Below are 24,115 nucleotides of genomic sequence, written 5' to 3'. Positions count from 1 at the left end.
TCCAAAGGGCTACATTGGCACATGTAGGGTGAGCATTGAGAGCCATGGGCCTCCATAGCAACATAGTACACTCCATGGATCCCCACAACCATTCAGAGATTGCTCGTGTTTCACCTATTGGATAAGGAAGGATGCACTTGATCCATCATGCCCAGTGGGCCCCAGATCTACACCATATACTTGGCAGACGATCCAGAATTTCCATGATGATGTGGCATCACATACACCATCATCCTAGCCCTTGAGGACACCCATGAGGATACTTGTGTGCCCCCACATGTCATTTGGAGCACCACAGGTTATTACAACGGGCCAACCCCTTGTCCACTGCTTTTGAGGGTCCTATTCTTCATTATGGCACCCATGGACCTCATTAGGCCTCTTAGAGGGCCCTACGACATGCATAGATTATTATTTCACCTCTTGAGAGGCTTATCTTTTCATTCATGAGCTAGTTTGATGGGCTTGTGACCAAAAGTTGTATTATTAGCACATTATTTTATTTATGGGGCTTATGTATGCCAAGGTGGCTAATTCAAACTCCTTAGATGTGTGTAAATACAAATGAGTGAGATCATTTCTCATCATCACTTGAGTTGGGTTCTCTCTATCTTTAGAGAATTCACACTCTTTCCTTGGAGGATTATTTTGGATGATGGATGAATTTTGATGTATGGATTTGGGCTATTTCTATCTTGGAGCTTCTTATTTGCAAATGTGATGCTGGTTGGATATACTCTCTAACATTGTAAGTGCAAATTTAACGCTATTTTCCTTGTTGCTGCATACATTTGAATTTTGCTATAATTAGGGTTAATTGCTGCATGTACGAAATGTGGAATTATGTGTTTATTTAGCTTATTCTTTGTATGGGCCATAGTTAGATGAATGAAATGTCTTAGAGATCATGTTATCTTGATAAGCTTGCACCATTTGTATGAAGTATAAATGCTTGAAAGTCACTTTTTTTCTCTTTCCTCTAACGGACGAAGTTGACTTTTGGTGCCTCCTTGAACAAGAAACTAAATCCTTCTTCATTATTATCCTTAACTCCATATCCCCAAGTGCATTAGGCACTGGTCCCTCAAAAGGGGTGATCATTTTAACCCGCTTTTTACCCTTTTCCCCTTTTTTCCTAGGTCTAGACCCACTAGGTCACCTTGGGCATCAATTTCCCGGGAGACTAGCCATAAGAAAACTTCGATCTCCTAGATACAACTGCGCTGGTGGATCCCCTTGCTCTCCAAATTTGAAGCAATGCTGACAGTGGAATCTTTGATACCCCAAGCCTTAGCTCTAGGAAGCCTTGTAGGATCAATTTGGCATCTTTGGAAGAAAATTCTTGTTTGATCCTTTCCCTTCACCTTGGCTAGGTTAAGAGCATCATTGGTTGCCAAAATCCATCCCCTAACCTGGGCTGGGTCCACTTGGCCTCGTGTGGTCCCATTCTTCACCAAAGCCTATTTAGAAAGGACTACTCAAGAATCCAAGTTCTCAAAAGGGTTATAGGGATTGAGAACATCTTTTATAGGTCTTATACTTCTACCTCAACCCTCCAATCCTTATCCCCTTTCCCTAGAAGGTCAAGTCCCTTGCTTAAAGAGCAAGCAAGCCCTATCCTTCAAACTCTTCTGGAAAGGGAATCATTTGGGTCACTCCGCCCCTTCATTGATCTATACTTTATAAGTGACTTCCCAACTACTGGGTCTCCTCCCATTGGTGAAAGTCTGTAAAGAGTAGGGAGTCTTAGTTGTGGTGACAGTGGGCTAAGTCTCCATCGTTGCCCTTGACCTAGCAGTTGTCCTCATAGGAACCCCTTTAGGTCCCCTGCTAATTTGAGCGGTAACATTTTGGTGCCATTGCTGGGGACACGAGATGTGTGTTCTGTTTCTCATACGACATATCGACATATCATTATTGGCGACTCCACTGGAAGAAAGAAGCCCTAGTTCTTCATTGAACTTTAAAGTTAATGCTTATAGGGTGAAGCAAGAATCTATCAAGGCAGTTTAATTCACCCAGGCGTTTCCATTATAATCGTAACATGCAAAATCATAGAAAATGGAGATTTCTCTTGGTTCTATATTTGAAAAACTCAATAACCTAGAGATTCAGGAACTTCAAAAGAAAGTGGTGGAATATGCAAAAACTTTTCAAAATATGTTGGAGAGGATGGATATGGAATTCATACTCGCGTTTTATAGGTCGCATGAAGTACAACTCGACGTGGTAAGGTGTGCTTATGAAGAGGATCCTAGTCGTCTCCTTGACCTTGCTCACGTAACTTGTGTGGTGAAGATTCTGGATAACAAGATGAAGGAGAATACTTCCTTTGAGGATGACAAAGAGTTAGATCCCATAAGCCTCCAAGTCACACAAGAAAGAATGGACGAATATAGTAGGTCGTGCAGGGAGGTAGTAAGGGAATATAATTCTAATGAAGTTTTCTCCTGCTTATATTATGAAGAAGTGAAGCTTAATAAGATGAAATGTGAATATAAAGAGAACCCCACTAATGCTCTCCTCCTAAAAGCATACTACTAGAATGATCTGACAAATACCTTAGCCATTGTTCTTCAAGAGAAGAGAGAAGAAGAGAGGTTCCATTGGTCAACCAACCAAGATGAAGATGTCCTTGAGGAACTCGGTGATGAGCAGGAAGATGAGTCCTCGTTGGGGTTGCAGGACGGGCAAGATGATTTTGAGAACACGTGTTGAGGACAATGAAGTTATGTAAAGTAAGGCCAAGGCTAACCTTACCTTTCTCAATGATATCGCTCCTGATGAGTCTCCTTTTGAAAGCCTTGAGGAAGGTGATCCCGCGAGATCCTTGTAGAATGACATTGGAGATTATTTCCGCATTGAAAAGGAGAAATGGGAGATTATTGGGCCCCAATTTGATTGTGCTCCCATTTATGATACTAACAGGGATTATGAGATTGAGATTGGTTTTCCTTTTATTCTGAACATTTCTTGCGATGACGTACCCATCGATACCCATCGTACCAACCCACTTCATGACTATGTATTCAAATCACTTGAGCCTTTAAATTGTGGGGAAGGAAATCCCATCGAATATGACACTTCGACCTCCCCTTTGCCTTTCCCTCTCATTCATCTCCTTGAGTCTTCCTCAAGTAATTCCCTCGTCTCTTTTCATATCACCTTGAGTGACCATGCTCCTTTTTCCCTTTCGGAATGTGGTGTCAAGAAAGTGCCCTTTATTGAATATACCTTATCCCCTTTGACCCATCCTCAGGATTATGATCACTCCGCGACCTCCCGTCTTCGATGTGACCATCACATTGAGAGACCTATTTGTTGCACTCCTTTCTCTCACCCTTCGTTCCCCTCTCATCACAACCATGTGACATCCTCAAAGCATGATATTACAAAAGGTGATTGCGATGAGGAGTTCTCGAGAGTAATCATTCATTCCACCATTTTGTACCTTGAAGGAAAACCTAGGACCTCTAGATTGACCAGTTTTCTTTCTCCTAGGACTTCCCTTTACCTCGAATGGAGATCATATTTTCTCGCCTCCCACCTGCTTCATCCACCATGTGACTATGTCCACATTCGATTTGGGGGTTGCTACATGAGTAATCATACTGGCAGGCATATGTATATTGATGTGATGATATGTTGGTTGCACTGGCTTTATGATTACACTTAGTATTAGCCTTACTATATGCATGTTAGGGTAGGATGCATTGCATGATGTTTGCATTAGAAATAATGTCATATGATATTTATCATGATAGATTAGCTGCATTTAGATTATATTTTGCATATATTTATTTTTTTGTTGATTTTATGGCCTAACATATTAGCATGTGCGATCATGAGACGACGTGAAAGCATGCTGCCCCATGTATTTCCATCTATTACTTGTGCAGGTGACAGGTCTATGATAGCCAAGAGATTGCTGGAGTTCTCGTGACCTCCTGTTTGAGTAGCTTCCCCCACTTCTTCGAGAGATCATGTCCTAGTTGGAGCCAGATGTTACCCACCATTTTATGGGTAATATCCATAGGATAATTTTTTTCTCCAAGATGGTCCTTAGCTGGCAACCAACAACCCCTTGCACCCATCAATTAGCTCATTGTGCAATTTTTTCCGCCACTTGAGCCAGCCATGTGGTCCCTCGCTTAGCTGCCATGATCGTATGCTTGAAGGTGGGCCTCCCGAATCTAAAGGTATGCCTTGTCATTTTGAAATTGAGTATTGTAGTTTGCTTATCATGGACGCTTCTCAGTATGGATTAATGGGGGGGATTCAATGGAAAGAATGGGCTAGGTCTATGCTTCAGTCCCCTAGACCCATTTTAGGCATTAACTTTGGATTCTAGTCCCGTGGGATCTCTTATACTGACCATTTGGTTCCAGGGATGATACTTCACAGGAAACGTCGATTTTGGTTGTGTGGTCCCGCTCACTTATCCGCTCATATTACCCCCTTTCCATTCATTATTACCCCAACCATCATTTCTCCCACTTGGGTCCACATACCTCCATCGGGTCCACATATGGTCAGCTCACCCCTTCCCCTCACCCACACCTTGGGTCATGGCCTGGAATGAAGCTCAGAGGTTGATGCAGCTAAAAAGAAAGTTAAAAGCATATATGGCCACATTCAATAGGAACAGTACCCCAAAATGCAAAAAGATGGACATGACAAAAACATTTAGCACCTGGGCAAATGCCGATACATGAGCTCTACCCCATCATCACGGCCATCACCCTGGTTCCATCAGGTTCTATGAGCCTCTTCATCATAGAAGAACCCGTGATTGTACCAATCCCTGGTGGGTGATGAACTGCCCCACCTTAAAGGGGGAATTCACTGCTATATTTTATACATCATTCTCTAACCCCTTGAGCCCCGAGCAGTTAATCAAAGAAAATCATAAAAAGGCAAAATATATATAAAGAAGGGTGGAAAAGTCAAGGTCGGGGCATCTCATCTACCACGAGTACTCCCTCCTACACCTTATAAACCCAAGGATGGGCTTCCATCTTATTAGCTACTCTTGTGCCCCAGCTTGTGACCCAGGGCTTCCGCCTCTCATTCCCTACCTCATTCACCTATCTGCCACGTGGCACCACCATTTGATGGATGTACCTGACCATATTATTCCCTTTAGAAGTAGAAACCACCTAATAGGGAACTTGGGTAAACCCATTGGGAGTTTAGGAGACATTGGCACATCTCGAAGTCCATTATGGAAGGGTAGGCCATTATGAAGTCCCCACTTGTGGTCCATGATTAGATAAGCTCATTTGCTCGATTTCTCTAATGACTTGTTGTATTGGAAGCCTAGGGGACACATTGGATCTTATGTAGGATTGCAGATGGTTTCCATATGGGGCTTGGTCTCCTTATACGGGGTCCTAACCCTCCATAGGGCTACATTGGCACGTAGGGTGAGTGTTGAGAGCCATGGGCCTCGACAGCAGTAGAGTACACTCTATGGATCCCCACAACCATTCAGAGATTGCTCGTGTTTCACCTATTGGATAAGGAGGATGCACTTGATCCGTCATGTGCAGCCGACCCCAGATCTACACCATACGCTTGGCAGATAATCTAGCACTTCCATGATGATGTGGCATCACCTACACCATCATCCTAGCCATTGAGGCCAACCTACAGGCATCTTCGATTTGTTTGGAGACCCATGAGGACACTTGTGTGCCCCCACATGTCATTTGGAGCACCACAGGTTATTACAAGGGTCCAACCCCTTGTCCATTGCTTTTGAGGGTCCTATTCTTCATTATGGCACCCATGGACCTCATTAGGCCTCTTAGAGGGCCCTACGACATGCATAGATTATTATTTGACCTCTTGAGAGGCTTATCTTTTCATTCATGAGCTAGTTTGGTGGGCTTGTCACCAAAAGTTGTATTATTAGCACAATATTTTATTTTTGGGGCTTATGTAGGCCAAGGAGGCTAATTCAAACTCCTTAGATGTGTATAAATACAAGTGAGGTAAGATCATTTCTCATCATCACTTGAGTTGTGATCTCTCTATCTTTAGAGGATTTCACACTTTTTCCTTGGAGGATTATTTTGGATGATGGATGAATTTTGATTTATGGATTTGGGCTATTTCTATCTTGTAGCTTCTTATTTGCAAATGTGATGCTGGTTGGATATAATCTCTAACATTATAAGTGCAAATTTAACGCTATTTTCCTTGTTGCTGCATACATTTGAATTCCGCTATAATTAGGGCTAATTGCTGCATGTACGAAATGTGGAATTATGTGTCTATTTACCTTATTCTTTGTATAGGCCATTGTTAGATGAATGAAATGTCTTAGAGATCAGGTTATCTTGATAAGCTTGCACCATTTGTATGAAGTATAAATGCTTGAAAGTCACTGTTCTTCTCTTTCCTCTAACGTTGGATGAAGTTGACTTTTGGAGCCTCCTTGAACAAGAAGCTAAATCCTTCTTCATTGTTATCCTTGATTCCATATCCCCAAGTGAATTAGGCACTGATCCCTCAAAAAGGGTGATCATTTTTACCGTCTTTTTACGCTTTTCCCCTTCCTTCCTAGGTCTAGACTCTAGACCCATTAGATCTTCTTGGACATCAATTTCCTGGGAGACTAGCCACAAGAAAACTTCGATATCCTAGATACAACTGCGCTGGTGGGTCCCCTTGTTCTCCTCCAAATTTGAACCAATTCTGATGGTGGAATCTCTGGATACCCCAAGCCCTAGCTCTAGGATCATGTTTTGCCTAGGTGTTTCGAAGGCTAGAACCTATAAGGAACAATTTGGCATCTTTGGTAGAAAATTCTTGTTTGATCCTTTCCCTTCACCTTGGCCAGGTTAAGAGCATCATTGGTTGCCAAAATCCATCCCCTAACTTGGGCTGGGTCCACTTGGCCTTGCGTGGTCACATTCTTCACCAAAGCCTATTTAGCAAGGACTACTTGAGAATCCAAGTTCTCAAAAAGGTTTTAGGCATTGAGAACATCGTTTATAGGTCTTATACTTCTACCTCAACCCTCCAATCCTCATCCCATTTCCCTAGAAGGTCAAGCCCCTTGCTTAAAGAGCAAGCAAGCTCTATCCTTCAAACTTTTCTAAAAAGGGAATCATTTGGCTCACTCTGCCCCTTCATTGATCTATACTTTATAAGCGACATCCCAACTATCGGGTCTCCTCCCATCGATGAAAGTCCGTAAAGAGTAGGGAGTCTTAACTGTTGTGACAATGGGCTAAGTCTCCATCGTTGCCCTTGACCTAACAGTTGCCCTCATAGGGACCCGTTTAGGATCCCAGCTAATTTGAGTGGTAACACATCCTAGATATGTATATGCAAGTATGTTAAATTAATTGTTGATACTCATGTTTTAGTTTGTGAATTCTAGGGTTTGTAAAAGAACCCTAGTAGAAATTGATATTCTAGGACATGATGATATTGTTTTCGATTATTGATATGATTTATATTTGATGATAAAATCTAGGGGTTTGCAACAAACCCTAGTAGAGTCTGACATGTAATTCTAAAAGCATATTTGTTAAAATTGGCAGCTAGGGCCAAACGCCATGTGGGTCTACATATTTGTGGCAACTAATTTTTTTCTTAGATTCTTATCGTCCAGAGGTGTAGGGTTGATCTTAAGATCATCCGATTCCGACATATATTCATGGAGATATGAATTTTATTTGTGTTATGGGACAATTCATCAAGGTCGACCAACAACCAAATTGCCCCCATCTATCCTCAACATTTTAGTATAAATAGAGGTGGACATCAAGTCATTTGGTCAATCATCTCTTGTGATCTCTCTCCACTTGTCTTTGGGTTTTGGTGGTAGGAGAGATCTAAAAGGGATACGTTGCCCTAGAGGGTTTGCCCTAGCCCTAGATGTTGTTTTAAGAGATCTATACGCTGCCCTAGATTACAGTCATGGAGCATGAGTATCACGTTGAAGATAGAGGCACCTACGCTGCCCTAAAGGAGGCTCTCCTATGCAGTCCAAGAAGAGGCCTTAATGCTGGTATGGAGAAGCCCTAACTGCTAGCCTAATGATGCCCTAACTAATACGCAATCATGAAGGCAACAAGTCCTAGCCGCAGTCCTATTGGGAGGACTATAGTCTTAACATAGCCGCAGATAATGAGAAGATTTGGCCGCAGTCCTATTGGGAGGACTATAGTCAAAGAGAGCTACCATATGCTGCTTAAAAGGTTCCTCATGAACAGTCTAAACACTCTGTCTAATCCGTAGTTTCAAAGAGGCATCTATCTTCCTTAGCCGCAGTGAAAGGTGAAGGTTACAACCACCAAAATAAAGGTCTCTAGCAGCTGTCATTTGTCTTTCAAACCGTAGTCAAAGTAGGGTCAATACTACCCTAGTTTCAGCCCTCAAGGAGGTCATCTTGACCGCAGTTGGAGAGGACCCTATCAGCCACAAATGATGAAGTTAAAGAGGTCCATATCTCTGTAAGGAAGGAACCCTTAGACGCTGTAAGGAAAGTCAGCTAAAGTAATCATATCACTATGTCACATTGTTGTAGATGATAACGTGGCACATTTGAGATCTGTTCTGGGCATCACTGTGCAGTAATAAAGCTGATTGGAAGACATTGCTGTTCAAGGGTAAAGATAGCTGGGTATTATATGTAAACCTTACTTGCTGCTGGGCTAGGCCGCAGGGCATAGCTAGTAGCATAGATTTATTTAAGGGTTTCAAGAACAAGGACTGAAGTTTGATGTGACTGCTTATATTGGATGCAGTATGTTAAGTGCAACATAAATATAATTATATAGCAGCAACATAATGTATTGCAGCAGGATGATGATGATGTATTGTAGTATGCATTGAGTGTATGATGGGTGCAACATAGTGCAATGAAGGGTACAACATAGTGCAAGCATGAAGGATGCAACGTAATGATGATGAAGAGCAACATGATGGGTACAACATGATGATGAGGTACAACTCAGTGATGGGAGCAACATAGTGATGAGAGCAACTCAGTGATTGGGTGCAGCGCAGCGACGGGTGCAACATGATGATGAGGTGCAACATAGTGATGGGTGCAACATGATGATGAGGTGCAACATAGTGATGGGTGCAGCATGGTGATGGAGTCACCTTGGAGGATGAGTTGAAGCAGTAAGCCTTCACTTGAGTTCAGTTCAACCACTTCATGTGTTATCTTCATAGAGAAGATCTCTACTCTTATTTTGATAAGTCAAAATGTGGACTTCTGATGTATATGTACTCTCTCTCTGTTGAATTATTGAAGCATATAAGAAGAATTGATCAAGGGTTCCCCACATTGGGGTTTGTCCCTCGCTGGCGCCCCATCTTGTGTCCTCTTGTCTTGGCTTGTTTTTTGCGATTTATGTTTATGTTTTATCTGCATTTTACTATCATGCTAAATGTGATTGCTAATCTGGAATTGATATTGAGCTAATATGGAAAATTGAAGTAAATTTGCTCTCAGCATAGAACATACCTAAAATTAACATGGTATCAGAGTTGAGGTGAAGACAAAGCCCAAGCAAGAGTGAAAGAGCAATCACTGAAGACAGTTGGACAAGGTCAAAAGACTCAATGGGTTCCTCATTCCTCGTCAAATTCACCAAGGTTGAAGTCAAAGCAAAGAAGATTATCAAAGTGGCACAGCGGAAGCATTTGGTGGCCTACCTATGGGTCACTTTAATGGGAAGTCTGGATCTAAGAATGGAAGGAAAGGTAGATGCCTTGCTTGCAATAAGTTTGGCCATTATGCGAGGAAGTGTCCAAATAGAAGGGACACATCACTTGATGATGATAACAATCATTCCAGGGGCATCTTCAATGATCAAAGGAATGACAAGTACAATGGCAAAGGAAAAAGGAATGCAGGTCATCAGGGAAATGGCTGACTCTTCAAAGAAAGCAAGGAACTCCAGGTATGAAGAATCAAATGTTGTTTCTGATAAGCTAAAGGAGTATTATCTTATATTGGCCCTCTCCACTACTTCTCCTCCAGACTCTTTGAGAATCTAGCTTATTGATAGTAGTGCTTCAAGGCACTTCATCGGATAGAAAGAAGCTCTCTCTAATTTGATAGAGAAGGAAACAATCGTGGAGATTATACTTGGAGTCAATGCCACCTATCCCAGAAAGGGTGTAGGGAATGTTACCCCTCAATTGAATGAGGGTAACACAATTCATTTACAAGTTCTTTATTTATATGATCTCAAGAAGAACTAGGGGTCCATTTTGGAAATGGAAGACAAAGGTGGCATTCATCGATGGAAAGGTATGTGTGTGGATAAGAATTTTTTAAAGATGCTTTTGAGTTCAAGGTTGGCAATTTGTATCAAGTTACAGGAAGTCCATTGGGGACCATGTCAGTTGACACATCTCTTCTATAGCACCGAAGGTCTGCTTATTATGGGGCCCTACCCGATGTGAGTCAGATGGTGACAAGAATGCCTGAATTCAAGAAGAGCATGGAGGTACATGTCCGATATGTACTGAAGAAAAACTTACAAGTGGACCATTTCCCTCATGTAGCAAGTCCACAGATTTGGAACAACCTGAGGGGTTTGAGATTCATGATCGGGAATCTCATGTATGCAGATGGAAGAAAGCTCTCTATGATTTAAAGCAAACACCCTGAGCTTGGTGTGAGAGGATTGATAGCTATCCGATGAAGCTGAGATTCACTAAGAGTGAAGCCGATCCAAACCATTGCTTTAAGGTTGTGGATGATAGACCTCTCATGCTGGTACCTTATGTGGACGATGTATTTTTGGTAGGTATAGACCCTCTCATTTACAAAAGTAAGAGGGAGTTGGATTCTGGATTTGGAATGGTGAACTGCAAGTCCATGACTACCTCGATGAAGCCTAACTTTAAGAAGTTATGCGATAGTGATGCTGGACCTGATTTGGGAAATGCCTTTGAGTTTCATAAACTCATACTAGCATTGATGTTCTTAGTGAACCCCCTTCAGGATATATGTTTTGCAGTTAGCATGGTGAGCTCATATATGGTTGAGCCTTACTGGATTGGTGCCAAGAATCATTTGAAATATCTTTTGGGCACAATCTCTCATAGATTGAGATACACTGCTAGAAATGTGAAGCTGCATGACTATTCTGATGCTGATTAGGCAGGCAGTGTGGAGGATCGCAAGAGCACTTCTGGGTGCTGGTTCTCTTTGGGTTCTACTTCGATATCTTGGATGAGCAGGAAGCAAAAGACAGTTGTTTTGAGCACCGCTGAGGCCAAATACATAGCTGCAAGTATGGCCTCGTGTGAAGTTGTCTGGTTGTGGAAGCTCTTTAGTGAGCTGTTTGGACACGTGCTGGATACCATCGTGATCTTCTGTGACAACCAGAGGGGCATTCAATTGTTGAGGAATCCCGTGTTCTATGATCGCTCCAAGCATATAGACATCAAGTACCACTTTATTTGGGATATGGTACATTGAGGAGCAAGAAGGCTCCATCGCGTTGGGATTGATGTGCAGGTCGCCGATATTCTGTCAAAGCCTCTGGGAAAGGTCAAATTCTTGACTTTCCGAGAACGATTAGGAGTCGTGGAGAGACTCTCTCCTAAGGGTCCTGTATGATATGGACATTGAGCTTTGGGAGCTCGGGGGGGTACATCTTGGAGTGATGAGCAACCATAGCATGAGCGGTTTAGCGTTCCCCTATTGGTCTGCTATGTAGGCAGGATGAGTGGTTCATCCTTCTCTTGCTAAGACATAGTCATAGGGTGAGTGGTTCAACCTTCCCTTAGTGATTTGTTGTGTACAGGGTGAGTGGCTCAGCTTTCCCTTGGGATACCCCTGGCGACATGTAGGCAAGATGAGTGGTTCGTCCTTCTCCTGCTGAGACTTCCTACCCATGCAGTCTGGGACTCATGGGAAGTACCTCTCATCCGGCCAATGAGTAGGGAAATGAGGATAGGGACCATAGTAGTACTGATGGATAGGAAATGAGGATAGGGACCATAGTAGTACCGGTGGACGCATTGTGTTACTATCATACTCCCTATGCTAGGATGATATTGATTTGGGATCAATTGGAACTGACTTTGGGTCAGTAAGAGTGATATAACTCACTCTCTTTTGGAACTGATTTCGGATCAGTAAGAGTGGTATGATACACTCTCTTTATTTGGAACTGATTTCAGATCAGTAAGAGTGGTATGACACACTCTCTTTATTGGAACTGACTTCAGGTCAGTAAGAGTGGTATGAGACACTCTCTTTTATATGGATTGACTTTGGGTTAGTAGAGGATGGTATGATACATTCTCGATCACTTCTTCTTCTTCATAGTTCAGCAAAGCAAAGCAGAGCAGTGCAGGGCATTGATGGCAAAGATAGTACAGTCTGGCAGATGGATTAGAAGATGGAGTTCTCCCTAGTTGAGAGGGAGTGTTAAAATTGGCAACTAGGGCCAAACTCCATGTGGGTCTACTTATTTATGGCAATTGTTTTTTTTTCTTGGATTCCTCTCCTCGAGAGGTGTAGGATTGATCTAAAGATCATCCGATTCCGACATGTATTCATGGAGATATGAATTTATTTGTGTTATGGGACAATTCGTCAAGGTCGGCCAGCAACCAAATTGCCCCCATCTATCCTCAACGTTTTAGTATAAATAGAGGTGGCCTTCAAGTCATTTGGTTAATCATCTCTTGTGATCTCTCTCCACTTGTCTTTGGGTTTTGGTGGTAGGAGAGATCTAAAAGGGATACGCTGCCCTAGAGGGTTTGCCCTAGCCCTAGACACTGTTTGAAGAGATCTATACGTTGCCCCAAATTACAGTCATGGAGCATGAGTATCACGTTGAAGATAGAGGCACCTACGCTGCCCTAAAGGAGGCTCTCCTACGCAGTCCAAGAAGAGGCCTTAACGCTGGTATGGAGAAGCCCTAACTGCTGGCCTAATGATGCCCTAACTAATACGCAGTCATGAAGGCAACAAGCCCTAGCCGCAGTCCTATTGGGAGGACTATAGTCTTAACCTAGCCGCAGATAATGAGAAGATTTGGCCGCAGTCCTAAGGGATCTCTAGTTGTCAAAGAGAGCTACCATACGCTGCCTAAAAGGTTCCTCATCCACACTCTAAACACTCAGTCTAAGTTTCAAAGAGGCATCTATATGCCCTAGCCGCAGTGAAAGGTGAAGGTTACAGCCCCCAAAATAAAGGTCTCTAGCAATTGTCATTTGTGCTTCAAACTGCAGTCAAAGTAGGGTCAATACTGCCCTAGTCTCAGCCCTCAAAGAGGTCATCTTGACCGCAGTTGGAGAGGACCCTATAAACCACAAATGATGAAGTTAAAAAGGTCCATATCTCTATAAGGAAGGAACCCTTGGACGCTGTAAGGAAAGTTAGCTAAAGTAATCATATCACTATGTCACATTGCTGTAGATGACAACGTGGCACATTTGAGATCTGTTTTGGGCATGACTGTGCAGTAATAAGGCTGATTGGAAGACATTGCTGTTCAAGGGTAAAGATAGCTAGGTATTGTATGTAAACCTTACTTGCTGCTGGGCTAGGCCGCAGGCCATAGCCAACATCATAGATTGTGTTAAGGGTTTCAAGAACAAGGACTGAAGTTTGATGTGACTGCTTGTATTGGATGTAGTATGTTAAGTGCAACATAAATATATAGCAACATCAGAATGTATTGCAGCAGCATGATGATGATGTATTGCAGTATGCATTGAGTGTATGATGGGCACAACATAGTGCAATGAAGGGTACAACATAGTGCAAGCATGAAGGATGCAACATGATGATGAAGAGCAACATGCTGGGTACAACATGATGATGAGGTACAACTCAGTGATGGGAGCAACGTAGTGATGAGAGCAGCTCAGTGATTGGGTGCAACACAGTGACGGGTGCAGCATGATGATGAGGTGTAACATAGTGATGGGTGCAACATGGTGATGGAGTCACCTTGGAGGATCAGTGGAAGCAGTAAGTCTTTACCTGAATTCAGTTTAGCCACCTCATGTGTTATCTTCATAGAGAAGATCTTTGCTCTTATTTTGATGAGTCAAAATGTTGACTTCTAATGTATATGTACTCTCTCTCTCTGTTGAACTATTGAAGAATATAAGAAGAATTGATCAAGGGTTTCCCCACATTGGGGTTTGTCCCTGGCTAGCGCCACAAATTGTGTCCTCTTGTCTTGGCTTGTCTTCTGCGATTTATGTTTATGTTCTATCTGCAGTTTACTTTAATGCTGATGTGATTGCTAATCTGGAAAAGATATGGAGCTAACTGTGAAAATTGAAATAAATTGCTCTAAGCATAGAACATACCTAAAATTAACATGGTATCAGAGCCGAGGTGAAGACAATGCCCAAGCAAGAGTGAAAGAGCACTCACCGAAGACAGTTGGGAAAGGACAAAAGGATCAGTGGATTCCTCATCCCTCTTCAAATTCACCAAGGGTGAAGTCGAAGTAGAGAATATTATCATAATGGCGCAGTGAAATATGGCCTACCTAAAGATCACTTCATCGGAAGACCGGATCTCAGGGTGGAAGGAAAGGCAGATAACTAGTTTGGCCATTATGTGGAGGAGTGTTCGAATGGCAGGGACACATCACTTGATGATGATAACAATCATTCCAGGGACATCTTCAATGATCAAAGGAATGATAGGTAATGCAGGTCATCAAGTACCTGATCGCAAGAAGAACTTGGTGTCCATCTCGGAAATGGAAGTCCACTGGGGACCATGTCCATTGACACATAGCACCGGAGGTCTATGAGTCAGATGGTGATAGGGATCCCTGAATTCAGAAAGAGCATGAAGGTACATGTCTGAGATGTACCGAAGGAAAATCTTATAAGGGGACCATTCCCCTCATGCAGCAGGTCCACAGGTTTGGAACAACCCGAGGAGTTTGAGATTCATGATCGGGAATCTCATGTATACAGGGGGAAGAAAGCCCTCTATGGCTTGAAGCAAAACACCCTGGGCGTAGTATGAGAGGATTGGTAGCTGTCAGATGAAGCTGAGATTCACTAAGAGTGAAGCCGATCCAAACCATTGTTTAAAGGTTGTGGATGATAGACCTCTCATACCAACACCTTATGAGGACGACCTATTTCTGATAGGTGCAGACCCTCTCATTTGCAGAAGTAAGAGGGAGTTGGATTCCAGATGTGGAATGATAAACTGCAAGCCTATGACTACCTCGAGGATCTTAGCTTTTAGAAGTTATATGGTAGTGATGTCGGACCAGATTTGGGAAATGCCTCTGAGTTTCATAAACGCATTCGCGTTGACGTTCTTGGTGAACTTCCGTTCAGACATATGTTTTGCAGTTAGCATGGTGAGCTCATATTTGGTTGAGCCTCACTGGATTGGTGCCTAGAATCTTCTGAGATATCTTCGGGGCACAATCTCTCATGGATTGAGATACACTGCCGGAAATATGAAACTGCATGATTATTCGAATGTTGACTGGGCAGGCAGTGTGGAGGGTCACTAGAGCGCTTCTCAGTGCTGGTTCTCTTTGGATTTTGCTTCGATATCATGGATGAGCAGGAAATAGAAGTCGGTTGCTATAAGCACCGCCGAAGCTGCATGGTTGCAGAAGCTCTTAAGTGAGCTGTTTGTACACATGATGAATACCACTGTGATTCTCTGTGACAACCAGAGGGGGGATTCGATTATTGAGGAATCCTGTATTTGATGATTGCTCTAGCAGATAGACATCAGATACTGCCTTATCTGCGATATGGTATGTCGGTGAGCGAGGAGGCTCCATCGCATTGAGACTGATGTATAGGTCGCAGACATTTTGTCAAAGCCCCGGGGAAAGGTCAAATCTATGACTTTCCCGAACGACTTGGAGTCGTTGAGAGACCTTCCTATAAGGGTCCTGCATGTTGCATGCATTGAGCTCTGGGGGGCTTGGGGTACTTACTGGAGCAACATATGACCACATGGCGACTCACCCTCCCCTAGTGGTGCGCTGTGGAACAGGATGATTAGTTCTCCTGTGGGTCGGGATGATTAGTTCTCCCGTGGAAACTGTGGAACAGGATGATTAGTTCTCCTGTGGGCCAGGATGATTTGTTCTCCGTGGCGACTGTGGAACATGATGATCAGTTCTCCTGTGGGCCTGGATGATTAGTTCTCCGTGGCATCCACTGATAGGATGATTTGTTCTCCTGTGGACAGGATGATTAATTCTCCTGTCGAGGCATCCTAACCATGCAGTCTGGGACTCATGGGAAGTACCTCTCATTTGATCAATGAGTAGGGAAATGAAGATAGGGACCATAGTAGTACTATCGATGGACACATCGCTGTATCTACCGTACTCCCTATGCTAGGATGACCTCCATTGATTTGGGATTAATGAAACTGATCTGGGATCAGTATGAGTGGTTTGAGACACTCTCTTGTGACATTGATCTGGGATCAGTATGAGTGGTTTGAGACACTCTCTTGTGACATTGATCTGGGATCAATGAAACTGATCTGGGATCAGTATGAGTGGTTTGAGACACTCTCTTGTGACATTGATCTGGGATCAGTATGAGTGGTTTGAGACACTCTCTTGTGATATTGATCTGGGATCAATAAAACTGACTTCGGGTTAGTAAGAGTGATGTGACACACTCTCTTTAGATGAAACTGACTTCGGGTCAATAGAGAATGGTATGAGACATTCTCGATCAATTCTTCTTCTTCATGGTTCAGCAGAGCAGAGCAAAGCAGAGCTCAACAGAGCAGAGCTCAGCAGATCAAAGCAGAGTAGAGCAGAGTTGAGCTCAACAGATCAGAGTAGAGCATAGCAATGCAGGGCACTGATGGCAGAGATAGTACAGTCGGACATATGGATCAACGGATGGAGTTCTCCCTAGTTGAGAGGGAGTGTTAAAATTGGCAACTAGGGCCAAACTCCATGTGGGTCATCTTATTTATGGCAGCTGATATTTTTCTTGGATCCCTCTCATCGAGAGGTGTAGGATTGATCTAAAGATCATCCGATTTCGATAAGTATTCATGGAATTATGAATTTATTTGCGTTATAAGACAATTTGTCAAGGTCAGCCAACAACCAAATAAACCCCACATGTGCTCAACGTTTTAATATAAATAAAGGTGGCCTTCAAGTCATTTCAACACACTTGGGATCTCTTCCTCTCTCTACTTGTCTTTGGGTTTTAGTAGGAGGAGAGATCCTAAGGAATAATGTTGCCCTGATCCAGAGGGCAGAAAGCCGGAAAAGTCGGAACTGTCAGAAAAGACGGAACTGCCGGAAAAGCCGGAACTGCTGGAAAAGCCAGAAAAGCCGAAACTGCTGGAAAAGCCGGAAAAGTCAAAAAAGCTGGAAATGCCGGAACTGCCGAAAAAGCCGGAAAAGCCGAAACTGCCGGAAACAGTCGGAACTGCTGAGAATAGTCGAAATTACCGAAACTGCCAGAACAGCTGCAACATCTGTCTTCGAAGGAGAGCAGCATGCAAGGGACAACTAACTAACATTGGGATAGTTGTATGGTACTTAGCAGCAAATACACCAAGCATGCAATGTTACAGCTAGCATGCAAGGGACAACTAGCATGCAACAACAAGCATGCTAGGGACAACAAGCATGCTAGGGACAACAAGCAAGCAAGGGACAACAAGCAAGCAAGGTGCAGCCAACACATAGGTCAGGATGGCAACATGGTGCAGCAATGGCACATAATGTAGTACAATGATGGGTATAGTCATGATTAATGAAGCGTGATGAGATGCAGCATAGTGATTATGGGTGTAGCATGGTGCAATGTGGTGAGGTGCAGCATGATGACGAAATGCAGCACAACGATAGGTGAAGGAGTCACCTTGGAGAATTATTTGAAGCAGCATGTATCATCTACTTAGAGATGATCTATGCACTTATCTAGATAAGTCAAAGTGTTAACTTCTGTTGTAAACATACTATCTCTCTCTCTCTCTGCTGAACTATTGAAGAACATATAAGAAGAATTGATCAACGGTTTCCCCACATTGGGGTTTGTCCTTGGCTAGTGCCACATCTTGTGTCCGCTTGTTTTGGCTTGTCTTCTGCGATTTATGGTTATGTTCTATCTGCAGTTTACTTTAATGCTGCTGTGATTGCTAATCTGGAAAAGGTATGGAGCTAACTATGAAAATTGAAATAAATTGCTCTAAGCATAGAACATACCTAAAATTAACAGCACGCCATCATGCCCTGCTGGAGCTCTAATGCTGAAACTATTACCCAAGCATTTGATATATTACACATCAAATTCTGTGAAGATTTGCCCCTGTTAAGTCCCCTGGAAACCTGTCCTGCCACATCATCATGCCCAAGTTGGTGATCTCTAATGCCCTTGAGGATTTGCAAAATCAGAAATGTGGGTTTTGTTCCTCTAATAGAGTAGACCACTTTTGATGTCATAGATGTCATAAACAACCAATGATCTGCTTGAAAATCCACCCTGGAAACTTTTCTTGTATTGTTGACCAAGTTTGATTTAGTTGTAAGTGTAACCAATCACCAGATGCTCAGATTGGGAAAATTCCATGTGGCATGGAATCCTCTCATCATGCTCTATAATATGAGACTAGGTTGACTTTTTGACCACTTGGATCATTTTGCATTGGGAATCATGAATTGCCTCAAGAAACATGAAAGTTGTCACAAGAGACTGCTATGCCATGAGATCTGTCATGAGTAATACTGCACCAAAACCAAGGTCACCTACAAACTCTATAGACACTAGCCATGTGGAATAACTGAGGTGCACCTTGACACGGGTTGGACTGACCCATACACTGGTGATCACCCCTACAATTGCAGGCTCCCATAAAACCACGAGTCCTCATGAGAAGCCCAGCAAGGTACTTGTGACTTTCAGCTTACAATGGTTGTGAATGATGCATTGAAAAATTCTATGTACCCCCACTGCCAGAGAGGTAACAGTGTGAATCCATGGATGACTTCTTTGGCACTTCTGACATGTGTTTTGTTAAACGCCTATAGAAACAAATAACATAAGCAGGAGAGGCACTATATTAAAACAAATAAATTGTCCTTCTTATTGAAGAACATTACAATAGTGATTTGAGAACTTAAACCCATTTTTTAGACATGTTGATGGAAATTTTGTGTGAATGTATTATATGAAAATTAATTGATAGCCCCACATCTGCGTCACTGATAATTTGTCAACATGGAATGATGTGCCTTGTTAAATCTATTAAGACTCATCATTTTGCACATGGGTTGGGCCCTACTTTTGAATAAAGAAAATATTTATGGAGTAAAAGGTCTACATTCTCTTGCTATGCATTGACATTTTCTTCCTGTGACAATAAACAGTCGTTATAGTGCAATGAGTTGGGTCATATGTAACACAAATGATGATAAGGGACTGGGTCACCAATAGAAATAAAAATAACAAACTTATATAGATATTCATGGATCAAGATTTTATAACTAATTAACTGCAATGCAGGAGAGGCACTATTGGTGCCTCTCCTGCTTATGTTATAGAAACAAATAACATAAGCAGGAGAGGCGCTATATTAAAACAAAAAAAATGTCTTTCTTATTGAAGAAGATTACGATAGTGATTTTAGAACTTAAACCCATTTTTTAGGCATGTTGATGGAAATTTTGTGTGAATGTATTATATGAAAATTAATTGATAGCTCCACATCTGCATCACTGATAATTTGTCAAAGTGGAATGGTGTTCCTTGTTAAATCTATTAAGACTCGTTGTTTTGCACATGGGTTGGACCCTACTTTTGAATAAAGAAAATATTTATTGAGTAAAAGGTCTACATTCTCTTGCTATGCATTGACATTTTCTTCCTGTGACAATAAATAGTCGTTATAGTGGAATGAATTGGGTCATATGTAACACAAATGATGATAAGGGATTGGGTCACCAATAGAGATAAATATCAAAGCTTATAGAGATATTCATGGATCAAGATTTTATAACTAATTAACTGCAGTGCAACTTCACTTGTTCTTGTATCATAGGCAAATTAGACTTAATATCTTAATTTAAGCGTGATGCAATTTTAATATTCCTTTTCTATCCGCTGGAAATGTTCCCACATTTGTTATGCATTAGCTACATAGGAAAATTAGACTTAATATCTTACTTAAATTAAGCATGATGCAATTTTAATATTCCTTTTCTATCCGCTGGAAATGTCCCCACATTTGTTATGCATTAGCTACATAGGCAAATTAGATTTAATATCTTTCTTAAATTAAGCATGATGCAATTTTAATATTCCTTTTCTATTCGCTGGAAATGTTCCCACATTTGTTATGCATTAGCTTCTTTCAATTAATATATCCTAAACTATAAATTTCTAACTTAAGCCAGAGTTGGATTTCAACTTTATTGCATAAATTACCAATAAACAAACCTGAGATGATATAAATGAACTCCCAGTATTAGGAGAAGATCAACGGAACATCTCTCTCTATTGGTCAGCACCAACATCTGTAGTCTCTAGCATTCTTATTGTATCATTGTACTCACACTGTCACATGCTTTTGCTAGACTATTGGTTTATAGCTTTTTGCTTTTTGCTAGGCAGTCAGTTCTTTATCATTTTGCTTTCAGCATTGATCTAGGAGTCGCTGACATCTCTCTCTCTCTCTATTTCTCAGCACTGAGATCTCCTTTCCCTAGCATTCTTGTTGTATCATTGTACTTGCACTTTAAAATGTTTTGCTAGACTAGTAGTTCATAGTTTTCTACTTTTTATCAATTTGCTTTCAGTATCGATCTAGGAGTTGCTTTCAGATTCCCACATTGTAATTACACTAGTTGTACCTATTAGTCCCATTGACCTACTTTTTGTGGCTAGTTTTTAGACATTAATAAAATTGTCTTATCTTATTATCCATTTCGTATTATTCTCCTTCTTCTTTTTCCTTTGGGAACTAACTGATTGCTTAACTAACTATGCTTACAGGTTGCAAGTTTAGGGAAGTTACTGGGTCCTCGTGGACTTATGCCAAATCCCAAAGCCGGCACTGTCACCACAGATATTCCACAGGTATGCACAGATGTTTTTTTGTGGATGCTTATATAACTACTATTAATGTTATCGTTACTTTAATATATCAGAAATTGATATTCTGTTTGTTTGTGTGGATTTTATAAATTTCTGATTAACAAATTCTATGTTATATTGGAGTTGGTGTTGCTTCCTTCAGCTAATCTAGTATGGTGGATCATAAGACTAATTCCAAAATGGATTTCTTCTAGTTGTCCAAATGTCTGAAGGCTATTGAGGATAACATATAATTTTGGAGAGTCCATTGAAAAAACATAGGCCTGACTTTTAGTAAATGAGTAGAGATAGCCCTTGTGATCACTTGCATCTTCTTGCCTTGCTCCAATATGAAGCTATAATGTTTGTTGTTAATTTTATAATTTATCACAAAATTATTTACTTGTTATCCTTATAACAGTATTATTTTGGTTCCTTGAAATAACCAAGCCAGCATAATCCCCAACTTAGGAAACATCTAGCTTTCTTACAATGATATATGCTCTCATAAACAAAATCCATGGAAGGGGTGTTTCTATCAACCATGCGAAACATATCAACATTGGTTCACATGCTTTAAAACCTTCGTAGTGCTTTCCCAAAAAGCATTGATTAAATTTTTTTCTCCACATCTTTCTGTTTAGATTCTTTTGAAAGGTGAGAACTTTCCCACTCATTGTTGCTTGCAACATCTTTTATACTTATCTTTTACTCAATCACACTTTTTACAATAATTTAATATCTAGCAGTGCTGACTTCCTCTAGCTGCTACAACTCATCATAACTTACAGATGTCATTAAACTCTAAAGTCCACTTTGCCCCCAAAAAAGTTCAGTGCACTGATTCTAAGTAGCATTTGGTTGTGTTACCCCACATATTGCATGTGTGATGTGTTACCACATAGTCTAGCAGGCCCTAAGAAGGGAAACCCTATAGGACAAAGAGCTATACCAAGTGATAACAATGGGACAATGACCCACTGTCACCACAGTCAATGTCCCGCGCTCTTTACGGAATTGTACCAATGGGAGGAGTCCCAGTGGGAAGGGAAATCACTTAGGATAAATATATCGATGATTAGGTGTGATGTGATTCCACAAGGCCCATTCAAGGAGAGACACAACAATGGCTCAATGCTTCAAGGAAGTTAACACACCCTCCTATAAAAGCCTTAAGATGAAGAGATCGAGACTTAGGGTTTTAGATATGATGATGATAATAGGTATTCCTAAGATCAAGATTCTAGATGACGAGATAGGACCTCTCAAGGAAGCTCTTTGTGATGATTTGACACTTCCAGGAGGCTCTTCACTCCCTTCGAGAGTCTTAACAAAGACTTGCTCTAGACCTGGGTTTTATGAATAATCGTGGGTTGAAATGCTTCCAAAGTACACAAAGGGTCGAGGCAAGGAGGAGAAAGGGTCTCTTATGATTTAATCCAATGAATACTAATTTCATACAACCCTCAAAGCCAAGTTGCACAAAATGCCGAACCGTTGTTAAATTATGGTATGTTCTATGCTTGGAGTAGTTTACTTGTTTTTCTTATTATTATCCACAGATCAACAATCACATGTACATAAAGTAAAGTGTGGATAGGACATTTAAACGATCAATAGAAAACAAGCCAAGACATGAGACACAAGATGTAGCGACTAGCCAGGGACAAACCCCAATATGGGGAAACCCTTTGATCAAATCTTCTTTTATCTTCAATAATTCAGCAGAGAGAAATAGTACAAAAATCTGATTTATATCAGCAGCAGCAAACCCTAGATCAGCCCTAAACTAGGGCAGTCAATATCTGTCAAACCGGAGGTCAGATCACCTTGATTCCGGTGCCAAAAATTGCGGCCTTCCAAGGAGAATCAGCCACACCAAACTCGCAGTCAAAGAGGAGTCCACGCTGGTCAAAGTTCCTTTCTGCAGCTTCAGCCCTAGAAATCTGCGTCCTCTTTTCCACACGTGTGAGAGAGAGAGCCTTTCTGTGCAGGAGAGAGAAGAGACTCTTTTCTGTGCAGGAGAGAGAGAGATATGTGATGAGAAGTGAAGTGTGCAAATGAGGAGAATGCTCCTTGTATTTATATGCAAAACGTTGGGGTTGAATAGACATGACTGTTGGGCTTTTGAGCCTACATAAGTTGTTGGCCGACCTTGACAATTTGTCCATAATCAAAATAAATTCATATCTTCATAAATACTTGTTGGAATCGGATGATCTTTAGATCAATCCTACACCTTTTGACGAGAGGAATCTAGGAAAAATATCAACATCCATAAATAAGGTGACCCACATGAAGTTTGGCCCTAGTTGCCAATTTTAACACTCCCTCTCAACTAGGGAGAACTTCATCTACAATCTGTCAGATTGTCACTACTGTCCATCCATCAAATGCACTGTCCTGTATGGCTTGACCCTACTTGCTCTGCTATGCTTTGCTCTGTTCTACTCTGCTCTGCTTTGCTTTGGTCAAATTATGAAGAAGAAGAAATGATCGGGGATGTATCATACCATCCTCCACTGACCCAAAGTTAGTCTCAGAGTGTGTACCACTCTCACTGGTCCCAGACCAGTATCATTGATCCTAGATCAATGAAGGTCATCCTAGCATAGGGAGTACGGTAGATACAACGATGCGTCCATCGATAGAACTACTATGGTCCCTATCCTCATTTCCCTGCTGATTGATTAGATGAGAGGTACTTCCCATGAGTCCTAGACTGCATGGGTAGGATGCCTCGACAGGAGAACTAATCATCCTGTCCACAAGAGAACGAATCATCCTATCCAACGGATGCCACAGAGAACTAATCACCCTGGCCTACAGGAGAACGAATCATCCTGGTCCACAATTGCCATGGAGAACGAATCATCCTGGCCCACAGGAGAACTAATCATCCTGTTCCATAGGCGCCACGGGGTGTCACAGTGGAAGGTTGCATCTTTTACCCTATACAAAGTGCACCAACAAGGGATGGTGAGTCACCTTGTGGTCAGTACCCCGCGCCCCCCTGGAGCTCCCAGAGCTCAGTACATCATACTTGACCCTC

General features: G+C 41.8%; 1 protein-coding gene across 2 annotated transcripts in view; it reads left to right on the top strand.

Moving 5' to 3' along the window:
- Window positions 1-24,115, top strand: part of LOC149235880 (uncharacterized) — a 239,828-nt gene that overhangs the window by 174,835 nt on the left and 40,878 nt on the right. For both annotated transcript variants that reach the window (XM_089372261.1, XM_089372260.1), the window contains exon 5: window positions 20,983-21,066. In XM_089372261.1, the coding sequence (XP_089228387.1) occupies window positions 20,983-21,066 (84 nt within the window). The remainder of the gene's footprint in view (window positions 1-20,982; window positions 21,067-24,115) is intronic.

This window comes from Pinus tabuliformis, chromosome 8 (genome assembly GCF_031772625.1).
Source record: "Pinus tabuliformis cultivar Carrire ecotype Pingquan chromosome 8, CPIR1, whole genome shotgun sequence".
Lineage (NCBI taxonomy): Eukaryota > Viridiplantae > Streptophyta > Pinopsida > Pinales > Pinaceae > Pinus > Pinus tabuliformis.
This window is presented reverse-complemented; position numbering and strand designations above follow the sequence as displayed.